This window comes from Gambusia affinis, linkage group LG20, assembly GCF_019740435.1.
Source record: "Gambusia affinis linkage group LG20, SWU_Gaff_1.0, whole genome shotgun sequence".
Lineage (NCBI taxonomy): Eukaryota > Metazoa > Chordata > Actinopteri > Cyprinodontiformes > Poeciliidae > Gambusia > Gambusia affinis.
This window is the reverse complement of record NC_057887.1, coordinates 14,556,235-14,570,721: the sequence shown is the minus strand read 5'-3', so window position 1 is coordinate 14,570,721 and position 14,487 is coordinate 14,556,235. Positions and strand designations below refer to the sequence as shown.

Genomic DNA, 14,487 nt, shown 5'->3' with positions numbered 1-14,487 from the left:
GCTTTTACTGTGCCTCCTTGGCATATGCCATACTTTTTTCTTCTACTCAATTTTCCACTAATATGCTTGGATACAGCATATTAGTGCCAGCTTCAGGAGAGACCTTTTGTTTCTTAACCATTCAACTGCCATGAGGACACCATTGTTCTCAAACAGCCACTGGATAATATGTAACCATTTTTAGGAGTGACAATTGAGAAGTTTTATCCTGTGTGGAGGCAATCACTGACCGACTCCTGGACAAAAATCAAGCCAGTAGTTCTCCATGTTTGTGTTGATTTCTGTCTCAAAGGACATTTTTTAGCTTTGTATTATGTTATGACAAACTGCAGTTTGGGCTTCCAAAGTGCAGTAAAATACATCTGTAAACACATTTCACCAAGTGTAATCAATCTACAAATGAGCTTCTCTTTTTGAGTTTAACTGCTGCACCTGTTTATGATGAACATTCAGTACTATTAGCAAAATACAGAAGTTGAACAAACCTAAAAATTGCACTGGTACAATGCAAGGTGGTTGTTAGATCTAACAAACAACCATTATCTGCTAAACACAGAAAAGTCAAATTTAATGATCATTTACGTCCGGAGAAATAGCAAACAATGGATTACCCATCAGATCCAGGCCTGGACGGGGAGTTGTCAGAGGAGATAGAGGTGACTGAAGCAACGGACAGCGGCCTCTGAGAGGAGGGCATAGTGAAGGAGCGCACCATGGAGGGAGGACGAGGGCCGCGTCGTTCGTCACCTGACGGCTATCGCCGCAGAGGAGAAAACAAAACAAGATTTATTATAAATGTTTTGAAATTATTTAAGTTCTTAGATGTGTTGCAGTCAAATCACTTGTCTGCATAATTAATCTCACAAGGCTACACTTATTGTCAAAACATGAGTTCAACTGGAACTAGTATAAGTTGGCTCTAAATAAAAAAAAATACTACTACTTTGAAGAAAAATAGAACAGCAAAATTTACTTCCACTGCTGAAATAATTATCCATTGATTATCAGGGTTATAAAAAATCTCCAGTATTCCTACCCCCCTTACCTGCTTAGGAGGGTAAGAAGGGATTCATGATCTATCAATTAATCTGCATAGGTAAATTCTTATTTATTTTATGACATTAACTAAAATAAATAAAATTGTGTTTACAAATATATTTTTAAAGAGGGACATCTTTATGGAAGGGGGGATGTCCACGTCCCCTTTATGGTTGGAGTTCTAAAGTCAGACATCACTGTTTTACTACAGTTAGCACTGGTAAGCTAGGTAGGTAGGTAGTTGAAAATATTTTTTTTATTATGGTGAGATATATTAAGTTATCAAAATAACTTAATATATTATAGTGAGTGCAGCTAATTGGCTACATAGCTAACTCACAAGTTGTAGTTTAGGCACTGGTTTGCACATCAATATGGAGAAAAAGTTTCTTTTTGGTACCAAAACATCCTATTAAGGCTATTCAATATAGTTGGTTCATCAAACAAACAAACGATAAATTTGATGGTTTATTTCTTTTTCAACAGCAGCAACATCATTGCCCGAAGGCAGGGAAGAGTAAAAACTTTTGAGGCATTCAATTTTATCTGGAATTTGTGAGTAGAATAGTTAAACCCAAAGCCTTTAAAAGAGTTTCGTGACAGACAGCCACACATCTATTAGAGTGGCCTTATCAATTTCTGGGAAGTGATGGCTTTTTTCCTCATTTGAAAGGTTGCTGCCCTTACCTTTTAACGTGGGGAGCAACTCTTTACCTTTGGCAGGATAGAAGGAAGTGCTTGGCCGAGCAACAATTAGAGCCGTAAAAAAGAAGAAGTGGGAAGCGGTCCCACAGCAGCAACCTGCTTCAGACAGCTGACATCAGCAAATAACAAAAAAAGGCATAGGTGGGATATAAAACTCTTTACTGAAAAGGAAAATCTAAATTATGTGCTTGTCAAGTTTTGTGATTAAAATTTTACCAGCTGGTGTAAAATACCATCACAGACTGGTTACTTAGTCTTACAATTGTTGGACTGCTTCATTATATGGTTGCAAAATCCCTATTTGATTCACAGTGCAGAGGGATAGAGGGATATATAAAATATATATATTGACATCTGGATTTTAATGTGGATTTCTGTAAAACTTTTTTGTGGAAAAATTTCAGCAAAACCTTTGTTTTATTCTACTTACGATGTGTTAAAAGATCGGCAAGAGGAATCTGTATCCATAAAGATTTTTTCAATATGCCTTGATCTTTGTTACCCCATTCTCCCGTTCATGATTCATTGTACATTTTTAGAAAACAAAAAAACTCAACTGCAGCCAGTTCTTTTAAAGCAGAAACCAGAGTGTGCAGAATCAGGTTTGATATCATTTTGCTGATTTAACCTTGGACATACAGAGAAAAACTATTGGCTTGACAGCAACTTGTTTCTTTATTTTTTTTGACATCAAACTGTTTAACAAATGGTTGAAGGTCATACAAAAACAGGTTAGTATTACACCAATTTAGCCTGACTACTTTAATGCTGGATGCACTCTGGATTTAATAAAATCAATCACACAATTAGGATACCATCTTAAAATATGATTTTTGTAGAGCAAATTTGACCTGGCACATGCAGGCAATCATGTTCTCAATATGCTAAAGCTGAAATGGCAAAGATAGGAAATGCCAAAAAAAAAATAAATCCAAGCTAATTTTAATATCAGACAAAGATACCTTGATTTAATAAGGATTTAATTTCTATAGGTAAAAAAATAATCCAAGCCAAAGTAATTGTAAAACTCATTTGCTTTGCTGGGAAATCACTGGTTTTAACCTTTACTTGTGGTACAAAAAAGTCACTTATTGCATCACATTTTGCTCAAGTTTACAAGCTATAACCTGCTCAGTGTGAACTACTTTAATCTTTTCCTGCTTTGACTTTTAAGTCTTTCCAATATGAACTTTAAAACTTTTTCAATATTTTCAATCTAACAGTTGACATGAAAGGAGCGAAAACTAGCACACTGAGGAGCAAATTGTTATTCATGAAAGGAATGAAATCAAGGACAGAATAAAAAACGGTCTTACCAGACTCCTAACGCCATACTGTTTCTCCACCTTCTCTCGCAGCTGTTTGAAGCAAGCCTCCATGCGATCGTGAAAGGGCCTCAGTGCCTCGGTAACCTTTTCACCATGAATGCGAACACCTTCAGCAAGATGTGGGATCTGGTGAAGAGAAAACAACAACATAATTATCCTTCAACATTAAATGTTACAAACATAAGAAACATGTCCCATGTACACTATTTATTCAATTCATTCATGAGAGGAACTCATTGTTGTCTTCCTAAAAGATTTTCATTCTTTGCCTTGTAAATAAGCCCAGCACTGGTAGAGTACAGCTAGACTTGTTGCCATGACAATCTATATTTGTTACAAAAGATCACCTTCTTACCAAACATACAGTAGATTGAGAAAGCAGTAACAAACCTTAAACTTTTCTCTCTTTTGTCATTTTACAAATAACTAACTTTGATGAATTTATTAGGATTTGTGATAGACCAACTCTTAGTAGTTCATAAATGTGAGTTGGAAGGCTAGTGCTACATCTTCTCTAAAATGTTTTACAAATGAACATCTGAAAACTGAAGAGTTTCATTGTATTCAGGCCCATCTATTCCGACATGCTTTGAACATCTCACATCCACCATCTTAGAATGGAAACAGTATGACATAACTACAAACTAACCATCCATGTGAACTGACATTACAGAAGAAAGCAAGTCTTGACAGAAAGCCATTAGAAATTCCTTTCGGTCAACATGTACAACAGTGTGTACAGGCAAACCAACACTGTACATCACCGCCTGTTCCTCTTCAGCGAGGACAGTGAAGCTGGGTTTTCCAAGAAGAAAACCTGCAAAAGTTGTGAGCCTGAATGTTCACCTTCCAGGAGTTCAATGACTTTAAACATTTAACCAGCCTCAAGTGTCAAAAGAGTTGCTGCTGTAATTACAGCGAAGAGTTTTTGTAAGTATCGACTCCTAAGGACTGGATACAAATAAATATATCACTTTTAGAAGTTATTTAAAAAACAAAATCCTAAACCATGCATTACTTTTCTTTGAATTTCCAGCTACATACTGTTTTAAACAAGTAAACTTTAAGTAAAATAAATAAAAGTTTATGATTGTGAAGTAAAAAAAAACATAAAAGAGTTCAAGGGATGTTAATACTTTCACAAAACACTAGATATTCTCATTGCCTGATCAACGGACGTACCCCAGCTTGATATTTTTAACGAAAGGCATTGCCACTGAACTTCAGCAGAAGCTGTTGCCATGGCGCACAACTCCCCCCTTCCTGCCAGAGAACACCTCCTTACACAAGTACATAAGAAGAATAGCAAATGCAAAAGTTTAGACAGACTACATCTACAGGCATGTACAAGATGTGATGGATGTTTACTTCTCCGCCGCTGACGCAAACAATGACGCAGTGCAGCCTTTCAACTTCACTGCTGCCTCTCAGAATGTGGGAAGCCAGTGAGCAACAAAACCTTAGCACGGAGCGGCAGCATTGCAGGTAAAAAGGGGAGCGAAGGAGAGACTGAAACTGCAGAAAACTGGTAATTAGGAAACCCCCGGTGGCACAGTCAGTGTCAGCAAGCTTTGCTGACTAAATCTAGAGAGAGGAGGAAGCAGCATTCCTCAGCTGCTGAGCAGCATATGAGTAATTCTTTTTGCTTGGCTGGGTAAAATGAGACGTATTGTCACAAATAAGAAAGAAAAAAAAACCCCTCATACTTAAAATTCCTCCTACGACAAGAATCTGATTTAAACAGTCTCTAAACTTTAAATAGCTAATCACAGTCTGTAGATGAAGAGTACATCTTGTACACCATCTTCTATGGTGAAGAAATTCATTCGAACTGGTAGCAAATGGAAGAAGTACTCAGTGTGTGAAACATCCACAAAGTAGGACAGTACAGAATAAGCTCTGTGTATGTCTTAAGCTGAAAATCCCTGGGGTCAGATCTTTGTTCTGAGGGCAAACTGCCCTTTCACAGCAGACGATGGAAGGAACTGGCTCCACTCAGCTGGGAAACGGCACCTTTATAGTTTTGTGACGCAACGTTTTGTAACGATCTCAGAGACTTTTCCAATCCAGGGTTTTAGTATATTTTAGCATTTTGCCAGATACCTTTATTTGAACTCATGGTAAAGAATCACAACCCCAAACCTTTATCAAACCAGTTTGTGATGTAGAACACAAACCGGATTTTCAGGTAATCCTGAAAACCCAGGATTACATCTGGAAAATTTTACTTAAAAGAAGTAAAATTTACTTCTTTGAATTTTACTTCAAAGAAGTAAAATTGGGAAAAAAAAAAAAAGATTTTTAAACCAGAATCAAAAAGCGTCAACCACACTTGCACAAGCTAGGGACTTTTCTTGATCACTGTCACTACCACTACTTGCATGAATTCAGCAATACTGCGATGGTCAAAGCCACAGATCAGAAAAATCAATCTGCAGGTACAAAATGGTTTTGTCAAGATGATAACTCACCATTTTTTGTCATACAGACCAATTCTTACCTGGATGATTTTAAATGATCTACTCAGATGTGAAGAAATGTAGTCATATGATGACAAATAAGTAATATACATATCATCGGGCTGTTACTCAGACATTGTTTCTTTGAATGAGGGGTTTTGTTTTGTAATATTTTATGAATGTTCAATTTTAAAGACATTTTTATTTCCATAATTCATGGAAATATCCAACTAAAATAATAATAATTAAAAAAAAATTGATTTGGGGGCTAGCGATCGAGAGAAGGCATTATTCCTCACTTTTTGGCATTTAATTACCATCCTTGTAGTCTTTGCCCATTTCCAGTCCGATTACTGTAAAAAAGGATGAATAGCTACATGGAAAACAAACATAAAACTGATTTACCATATCATAATTATACTTGTATGAGATAGTTTGTTTACAGCTAGGAAATGGAAGTAGAAAGCGGCAAAATGAGAACAGAATTTGGCGAAAAGAACACTGTATTTAAAGAAAAGCTAAAGTTGGTAAGTTGTTTATGAGGTGGACAGATTGTGGGAAAAAGCTCCATTTATACCTAAATGCTTTTGTTCATATTGCTAATGATTGTTATGGAGACTTGGTGACCCTGAAATGCCACTGCACTGCATTTCTGTAACAGGGAGCTTTGGGGATTTTTCTTACTCCCTGCTCACTCTGCAAGGTTCAAGGTCTGATCTTTGTATAGCCTTGTGGAGAACAGAAAAGGTACTCTGTGCTGCCTCATAATTATGCACCAAGGAAACAAAAAGTCAAGGGTTACTAATTAGAATTTCAGAAAAAAGGTTAACTAAAAAACCACACATAAAAAGAGTAAAAAGCTATTTCTTATATTTCCATAAGGTCAGATTGGTTTGAATACTTAAGGCCTTTTGCGTTTACTCAGGTTAACTTTTCATGTCAAAGCTTGCAGCAGATTTTCATTGTAAAGTTGGTAAATTAATACATATGTATAATCAGGACTTCTTTCTTCCCCCTATGTAACATGCTGCACTAATCATCCTGTGATAGGAAACATTCAGCGCAGGTATCACAGTCACTGAAAGCCAATGAACGTAGCTATGCTGCGCTCCACTAAACCAAAGCTAGGCACAGGAAGATAAATGAGACAAGGCAACACACACTGTGCACAGATTTCCCCTGATATTGTGCACCTTCATCATCATCACTGCTCGGGCATTTTGAAGACAATAAAGGAGAGGAGCCTGAGACGGAAAAAGGTGAAGGAAAGGAAACTGCAGTGAAGGGGGTGTAGAATTGGGAGAAGAGGCAGAAGGACGAAGAGTTGTGAGACGAAAAAGCAATGACAGGAGAAAAAAAAAAACAGTGAGTGAAAGCTGAGGCAAGATTCATGTCTCCCAGGATACCCACATCTTTTTATAGACCTTAAAATGATTGAGCGCGACTGAGAGGTGGCATGGCAACAGAGTTCTGCTTGGTGGCTGTACGCTGCTAAACTCTTTGTGTACGACACTGAGGCTCAGGGCCAAGATACACAAGCATGTTTAATTCAATTAAACGTAAAAACTTTAAGACTCCTCAAGTCCATATGTCAACCGGCCTTGGAAAAAAGCAAGTTTCCATAACTTGCAAAGTAGTCATGGGGAAAACTTACATTTTTTTGTGTACTTTTTGAAATTAGTTCTATGTTAGAGTTTGGGGGGAAAAAAAAAACTATGGCACAATCCACATAGAGCCAAGATTAAGTGAATCCAAAGGTATTTTGTTTAGGCTGTGCGTCCACATGAATCCACAGTTTTGGGAGACCAGAAACAATACTTTTTGAAAATGGCGACTGCAGTGACTACATTTCAAAACGCAGGTTTCATATTTCAGTGTGTACAAGCGAGCGGTGTTTTCGAAACAATGACGTCGTAGTTCCATATATTCTGCTTCACTTTCACGAATAACAAACTTGGTGCTGTTCTGTGTTTTTTTTTTTTTTTTTTTACCTCATTCTGTAACAGATTTGGAGATGCACTGATTGGCCTCACATATCTACTATAACGCTTTCTGTGGTGCAACATTCTATTGTGTGGGTGCACCTTTTTTTAATCATTTGTGAAAATTTATCGTGTTTGTCTCTGTGTAGACAGTGGTTAAGTAGACCTTACAATTCAATGATTGGTAGATATTAGGTATGAGGGGTTTAGAATAATGCGCTATGTGTAGTTTTCAGAGGATGTCTATTTGTATCTTATCTGTCTAAAAGGACATTGTATGCCAAATATTAGGGTTCATCAATAGGCAAAGTTTGAAAGCTAAGTTTGAGTCTCATCATCTGTGAAAGAGAAAATGTTTCAACATGGTGGTCCTTCTAAATAAAGACGACTTTTTCAGTTTTTCCCATATGTACCGTCATAAAGTTTAACACACCCTCACTGCTAACTGCTTCTGGTCCAGCATGCGAGTACTGGACTGGACAGACCTTTCGCCTACAGGACTACCTTAAATCTACTTAGATTTAATAAGGTGTTGAAAACATTGAAAACACAGAGATTATGGTCCATATTGACTGGATAACATTACACAGCTGCTGAAGATTTATCAGTTCAGCATCCATGAAATCTCACCTTATAAAACCTCAGTTTCCTGCACTTAGATAACAGACATGGTCTTCTGCTATTGTGGCCTCTTCTGTCTGCTTTAAGAAATGATGTGCTTTCAGAGATGGCAATTTGAATTCCTTGGTTATAACAAGTACTTATTTGAGCTGTTGTTGCCTTCCTAACATTTTGTCCCAGCATACCTGTTATTCTCTGAATTCAACAAGTCACTGTTGATCCACAGAACTGATACTGGTTTGATTATTTCCCCTTGTTTGGAATAATATCTGTCAACCTGAGAGACGGCTGTGAATAAAAATTCCAGAAGAGCAGTTTCTAAAACTCCTAAATCCTCCTCTTTGCCACCTAAAACCACACCACACCTAGTAAGTAACCTAAATCAGCTTTATCCATTCCAATCCACAAGTTGTCTTTACTTGTGGATACCTCAGTTGTGAACAAGCAAACATCACGTCAGCACCTCAGTGCATTTAGACCAATTGTGTTCTCAAAGTGGTTGATGGGTGTAGCGTACTAACTTAGTCCTATAGAATCTTAAAGGAGAATTTGAGGGGGAAGCGTAATTTCTATAAGCATTGGATGGTTTGTACTTGTAGTGAATAAGTTAAGGCAGCAACTTCTGAAAGACTGGTAAAGTGTTGTAAAGCTTTTTTATTACTGACTTAGTGCAGAATGACAAGCTTCAAATGGCCTTCCAACTCTCCCCAGGTTTATGGGCAACAACAAATGCTGGTGGTTTAAGGTGTTTGTTAGATCTCATAACCAGTGAACGATCAAATCGTCTTCCTTTATTGAAGTGGTCAGGTCTACTGATGGTCAGTTAGTCAAGTTCATCTGAATAGCAACAAATGGTTGTGAATTATATGCACTTTAAACACAATAAAAGGACCAAGAATGGACAGAAATTTTCTCATCACTTTATGTGACATCAGATATCTTTTATGAAGCAAAATGTAAAAATTATTAAGCAGCAGAGAAATCATGCTGCACTTTTAAAACCAAGCTATTGTTAACCATTCCTGCTTCTGTCAACTGACCGTAGTCCGAAAAGACAAGGGACATATTTCCTCCAGGGCCGAAGTAGGTCTCCCTCACCTGCCCGTACCAGGGGTGAAGAACATAAAACATATGGTGGCACTGAGGCGCAGAAAAGGTAAATTTAATAGCTTTGGGTTTAGCAATTACAGGCCACACAGACTTTCACTGAATGCCACTGCTCCAGTCGCAGTCTCCCTCACTCTCTCTACCACACGCCGTCTCTGAGTCGCTCCAAAGAATGTGTTAAAGCATGCAGCGCCCCCTTCTGACCGGAGGACTGTTGTCATACATGTCCTTCATCCACACACAACACACACACTACTTATTGAGCTCCTTATCACATATAGTGGACACACTCTCCGCAACACTATTGTTTTTGCACCATACATTTTTTGATAAAAGAACAAATTAGACACTGATAAAAAGAACTTAGGTTGAGAGAGAGGTAAACAATAATTTCATTGAGGGAAAAGCCCAAACACATAAAAATAATCATGTAAGTTTTAAGACCTCAGAATAACATTTCCACTACAATAAAATGAGATAAAACTGTCAAGGAGGACACAAACCTGAGTATTCTTCTTGTTAAAGTTTGGAAAATACTTACAGGTGTTAAAACCTGTAGCAAACAGTCACTTTATCTGGTAAAAAAAATATACTACAGACAGCCTGTTAACAAGGTCAGACAGGCTGAGGCTGCCGAATGTTTTCTGGCCAGCACAAGACAGCGATGAGCTTCACAGAATGTACCGGTAAAGGCTGCTGGAAGGAGTTGAACTCAAGGTTAAAATATCTTTTTAGTTACTGAGTTGATTACCAGGATTTTTTTAAGCAATCAACAAAAGCTAGCCTCCACTCTCCCAACCAATCACTGCAACCGCTTTCATACAACGCATAAGGATATGTAGTTGATGTACATTATCTTATTTAACAGCCTACTAGCCAATTATAAACATTTGAACTTCAATTTTATATTTTTACATCAATATAAATTAATAATTGTAATTTAATTTGGTTTATATTTTTTCACTTAATTGTAAACCTGAAAAACATTTGATGTATTTTCTTACTTTGGCCAGCAAAATGAAGCAAATGATCAAAGTATATTTTCTTTAGACTAGTACACAGACGACGTGCATAAATAGGGTAAAGTAAGAAAAACAAATATTTTTTTTAATGGGAACTTGAAAGGCTATAATTTATATTTCCTTTTATCCGTCACATACTATAAATTATGTTCTTGTGTCTGATCTTTGGTTCAAAGATTTGAATAATGAGATGCTTCAGACTGCTCTAAACAGGTTCTCTTCTCTTCTGCTGTCATCTGTTGGGGCAGTAGCAGCAGAATTAGTGACTTTAAAAAGCCCAACAACTTGAAACAGAAGGCAGGTTCTACTCGGAGGGGACTGCTCTGAAACCTCTGGAGATGATTGTACAAAGAAGAAGACTTCTTTGTACTCATAAAATGAGGAACATGACAGAACCACTCTACGAGATCCTTTCAGCCTACAACAATTACAGTCTACAGCAAATACTTAAACAAACAGATATGTATTGGCGTACAAGATTTATTTTACTGAAGTCATATCTAATATGCTTATATTAATATTTTCTTAATTTTTAAAAAAATAATCAAACTAATTAATTTTAAACTTTTGATTTATTCTTAAAACCAGAATGTTTTAGTCAGCGTATCATAAAATAATTCTGCTTTCTTCAAAACTAATAAAGTGACACCTTTAAATTAAGAGTATGCTCTTAAGGTTTTTTCTTTTTTCTTTCCTATTTTAAAATAAGATTTCTTAATCTGGCTGTTGAGGGTGGGACACATTTGACTGATGGTCAAGAGTCATCTTTTGTCATTATTACAGGATTCTCAATAGGTGTGAGCAATAAAATCTCAGTCACATGTCATTAGAATCGTTCAAGCAGACAAATCTCGAACTTACCCAAACATTAATAAGATTGCAGCCTTTGCTGCTTTAGAGGTTACAGATTGGATTTATGTTTGAAGATTTGATGCATAGTAAATAAATAATGTTTCAGTAGTTTGAAAACTGTCTTTGGAACCTCCAATGGAGTGAGAGCAACCAGGAGCTTAAACTAATTGGTAGAGGTTGGCGTAAAGTGTTGGACACAAAACTTTAGGCAAAGAATACACTGATGCATATGTAAATGCAGATATAAAAGTAAGCTGGAAAGCTACATCTGCAGCCTCGGAACAAGGAGAGTATATCTAGAAATTAGCATAAAGGGTTTCTTTAAACGTAGCATAATATAGCTGGGTGTTGTGACAGTTTACCGAAAACAACGACAAAGCTGTAGAAGGAAAAATGTAAATAAGTTCTGAAGGATATGCATAACTACTTAAAGCTCTTGGTTGTGTATCTCTATAGACTAGGGACATATATTTCTCAAAATGCTTTCAGGGGGTGTGTGGGCACACTCCCCCGCCTCCCCCTGATCAGTTCATGAAGAACAACATACCAACATTAGCAGCTGACAAGTAAGAAGGGAATGTCACTGCTGTTTAATATCAGCAGAGTCTGTGCCAAACTGATCCCTGTCACTCCGTCCCTGTTTGCCTCACCACACAGCCTTCTGATCAACAGCCTGGCGAGCTGAGACGCTGCACGCTCGCTTAGAGCTGGGCTGAGATGACATATTAAGACCTTTCATGACGGCCAAAAGGTCCACGCAGTTACTGGTGAGTCAGGCAGACTAATAAGCACCCAGGCTAGCTTTTATGAGATGAAGGCACCAAAAGCTGGAGTAAAAGCCCCTGTCAAAAGAAAGCTTTCTGGGAAAAACAACTGTTACAGTTCAGAAAGGGATCTGCTTTTGTGTTTGTGAATTGACAGCTGATGCTTGGATGTTAGTTATGTGTGTAATTTAGTGGTTACTTTCATTACTGTGCATGACAAACATTTCATTTAAAAGTTGTTAGCCTTAGCCAGTCATTTTGACATCCACTCTTTATGAACACCAGCAAAACACCCAGTGCCTTTTCACAGCTTATCCCAGAACTTAATTCACCGGTTTCTAAACCCTCATTTCTTCTCTAATTACTAGATGAGCACAATGCCAATGTCACACGGATGCTTCTCTCCGTGTTCACTTCCTCCTTCATTTAGAAGGACAATTTCCATGTATAAAGATACCAGGTTCGGATTCTAAGTCAAAACCTTCTTGCTGCACGGCAACAGTGCTACCTACTGTACCATTGTGCATCCCCAAGTATGGATGATTAGATGGATAATAAATCTTTTCTAACTCAAAAAAAGACAACTAGAACTTTGCTCAAGTATTTCATAGCAGTATGCTGTATTTTATTAATACATCAAAGATAGCAAGCAGAGAAAGAGGCTAAGATGAAAAAACAACTTCTAATACCAGGTTTTCACCTGATTTAAGGCTAAAAAATATAAACCTGACTGATGAAGACTTTGAAGTTTTGACATCTGAGCCGAGTTCAGGAAAAAAAGTCAAACAAAGTTATTCAAAACAAAGTAAGCATGCCTTTGCTTCTAAAAAAAAACCTAAATAAATAAATAAATCTAAAAAAAAAACCCTCTGGAATGGTAAAATCTTTTTCCAGACTGAAATTCACACATTTAATGAACTTTGATGTTTACACTTCGTACAAATTATAAAATAGAGGTTCTTGCGATTTATAGGTTATCCAATGCTACTTTGTAAACTTTAACTAGTTTGGGGATTTCCTCTATTTTTCCAAGTTAAAGTAAAAATGGAAAACTCCACAAAAATGGTAAACAGTCATTATAAGAAAAAGTTTTACAACTAGTAAGCTGCATAAAGTAAATTAAAAAAAATTCAAAAGGACATGGAGCTTCAAAGACATCAGTGCAGAAAGAGTGAAGCAGACATGGGTATTTCTGTATGAATCATACTTTCCTGTGAAGAAAAAAGGGTTCACCACCACAAAATAGCACATCTCAAGAGTTTCATTCCTCCCAGAGTTGTGAAGCCTAAAGCTGACCTATTTTCCAGGAACTACGACAGGAACAGCGATCGAAAATATAATTATTTCCCCCTGCAGCCAACAATAGGAAGCGACAGACATACCTCTTGTATATGTGCTTAATTCCTGGGTGAACCATAAACCAGGGAACTATGATTTTCTGAATATTAAAGTGACCCACAGTTTAGAGCTCAACAGCGAAGCAAGAGCAATAAAAGATGCAAAGCAAAGCTTACAGGGCAGCATTTTTAAATCCCAAGTTGGTGCAGATAAAAAGACAACCAAGAGTGTATTAAACCACAATTTAGCACAGACAAGCTGCTGAGTTTCATTGTAAAGTGTGTTTTCTTAAAAAGCTCAGTTTTGGCCATAAGTGTACATACGCTCATCGTGGACATTGATGTCATGAGTTTGAGATTTTGAGCTGTTTATAAAACAATGTTTTGATTATACACCTAACACTTTACATGGTGTTTTAAAAAACCTGAATGCTAAAATCCAAACAAACACCATCACTGATGTCCCTTAGCAAGTTTCAGAAAAAGCACAAACTTTATTTTAGATCCGAGTCATTCCAGAGATTTAAGAAAGCTTGATCAACCAATGCTTATCCAGAACTGCAGTAACAACTGCTAATGCAATTAATTCTTCTGGGAAAGGTCTCGTGTTATACCTAGAGTTAGATCTAAACTTCATAGAAAAAGGCATCTTTTTTCTATTCTATCCCTCATCTGTGAAAAACCTTCCTATAAACCAGAGGGGAGTTTTTTTTAACAATCTTAGCAAGAATTGCGTATCAGTAAATTACCTATTTGACTGCATCGTTACTTGTTTTTTAAAAACTTTTTATCCAAAACATTTTGATCTTGTAGTACAGCCACCAAAACGAGATGATCTGATGATCTATTTTAGATATTTTTGTTTACTTACTTTGGTCATGTCCAATGACTGTTATGTGTGTCATGTCTGTCTGGAACGTGTTCTAAGTTTGATTGATTGCTTAAAAAATATGAAAAATGAAAATCACATTAATTTCTAATTTAAACCATGTGGATTAGAGCATTTCTAATTAACTGTGTAACTTATTGGTGAAGTTGCATGGTGTATAAATTATTCAGTTCTGGTAAAAATTCAGTTGAAATAAGCAAGTTTGAACCAAAAAAAAATAAAAAAAATAATTCATGCCCATATGTAAACTTCTAAGTGGAGGTTTACAACGAGGAAATGGATCAGTGAGACCTTTCAGATATTCCAGGCACCTCCAAACATTTTCTGAAAGTTTGCTTCATCACAATTCTTTGCCATTATCTTATATAAAGTGGTTAACACAA

General features: G+C 36.8%; 1 protein-coding gene across 4 annotated transcripts in view; it reads right to left on the bottom strand.

Moving 5' to 3' along the window:
* The window catches only part of dock1 (dedicator of cytokinesis 1), a 221,114-nt gene that overhangs the window by 8,733 nt on the left and 197,894 nt on the right, over positions 1–14,487 (bottom strand). For all 4 annotated transcript variants that reach the window (XM_044103786.1, XM_044103787.1, XM_044103788.1 and 1 more), the window contains 2 exons: positions 3,060–3,197; positions 612–754 (listed from right to left, as the gene is read on the bottom strand). In XM_044103786.1, coding sequence (XP_043959721.1) covers positions 612–754; positions 3,060–3,197 — 281 coding nt within the window. The remainder of the gene's footprint in view (positions 1–611; positions 755–3,059; positions 3,198–14,487) is intronic.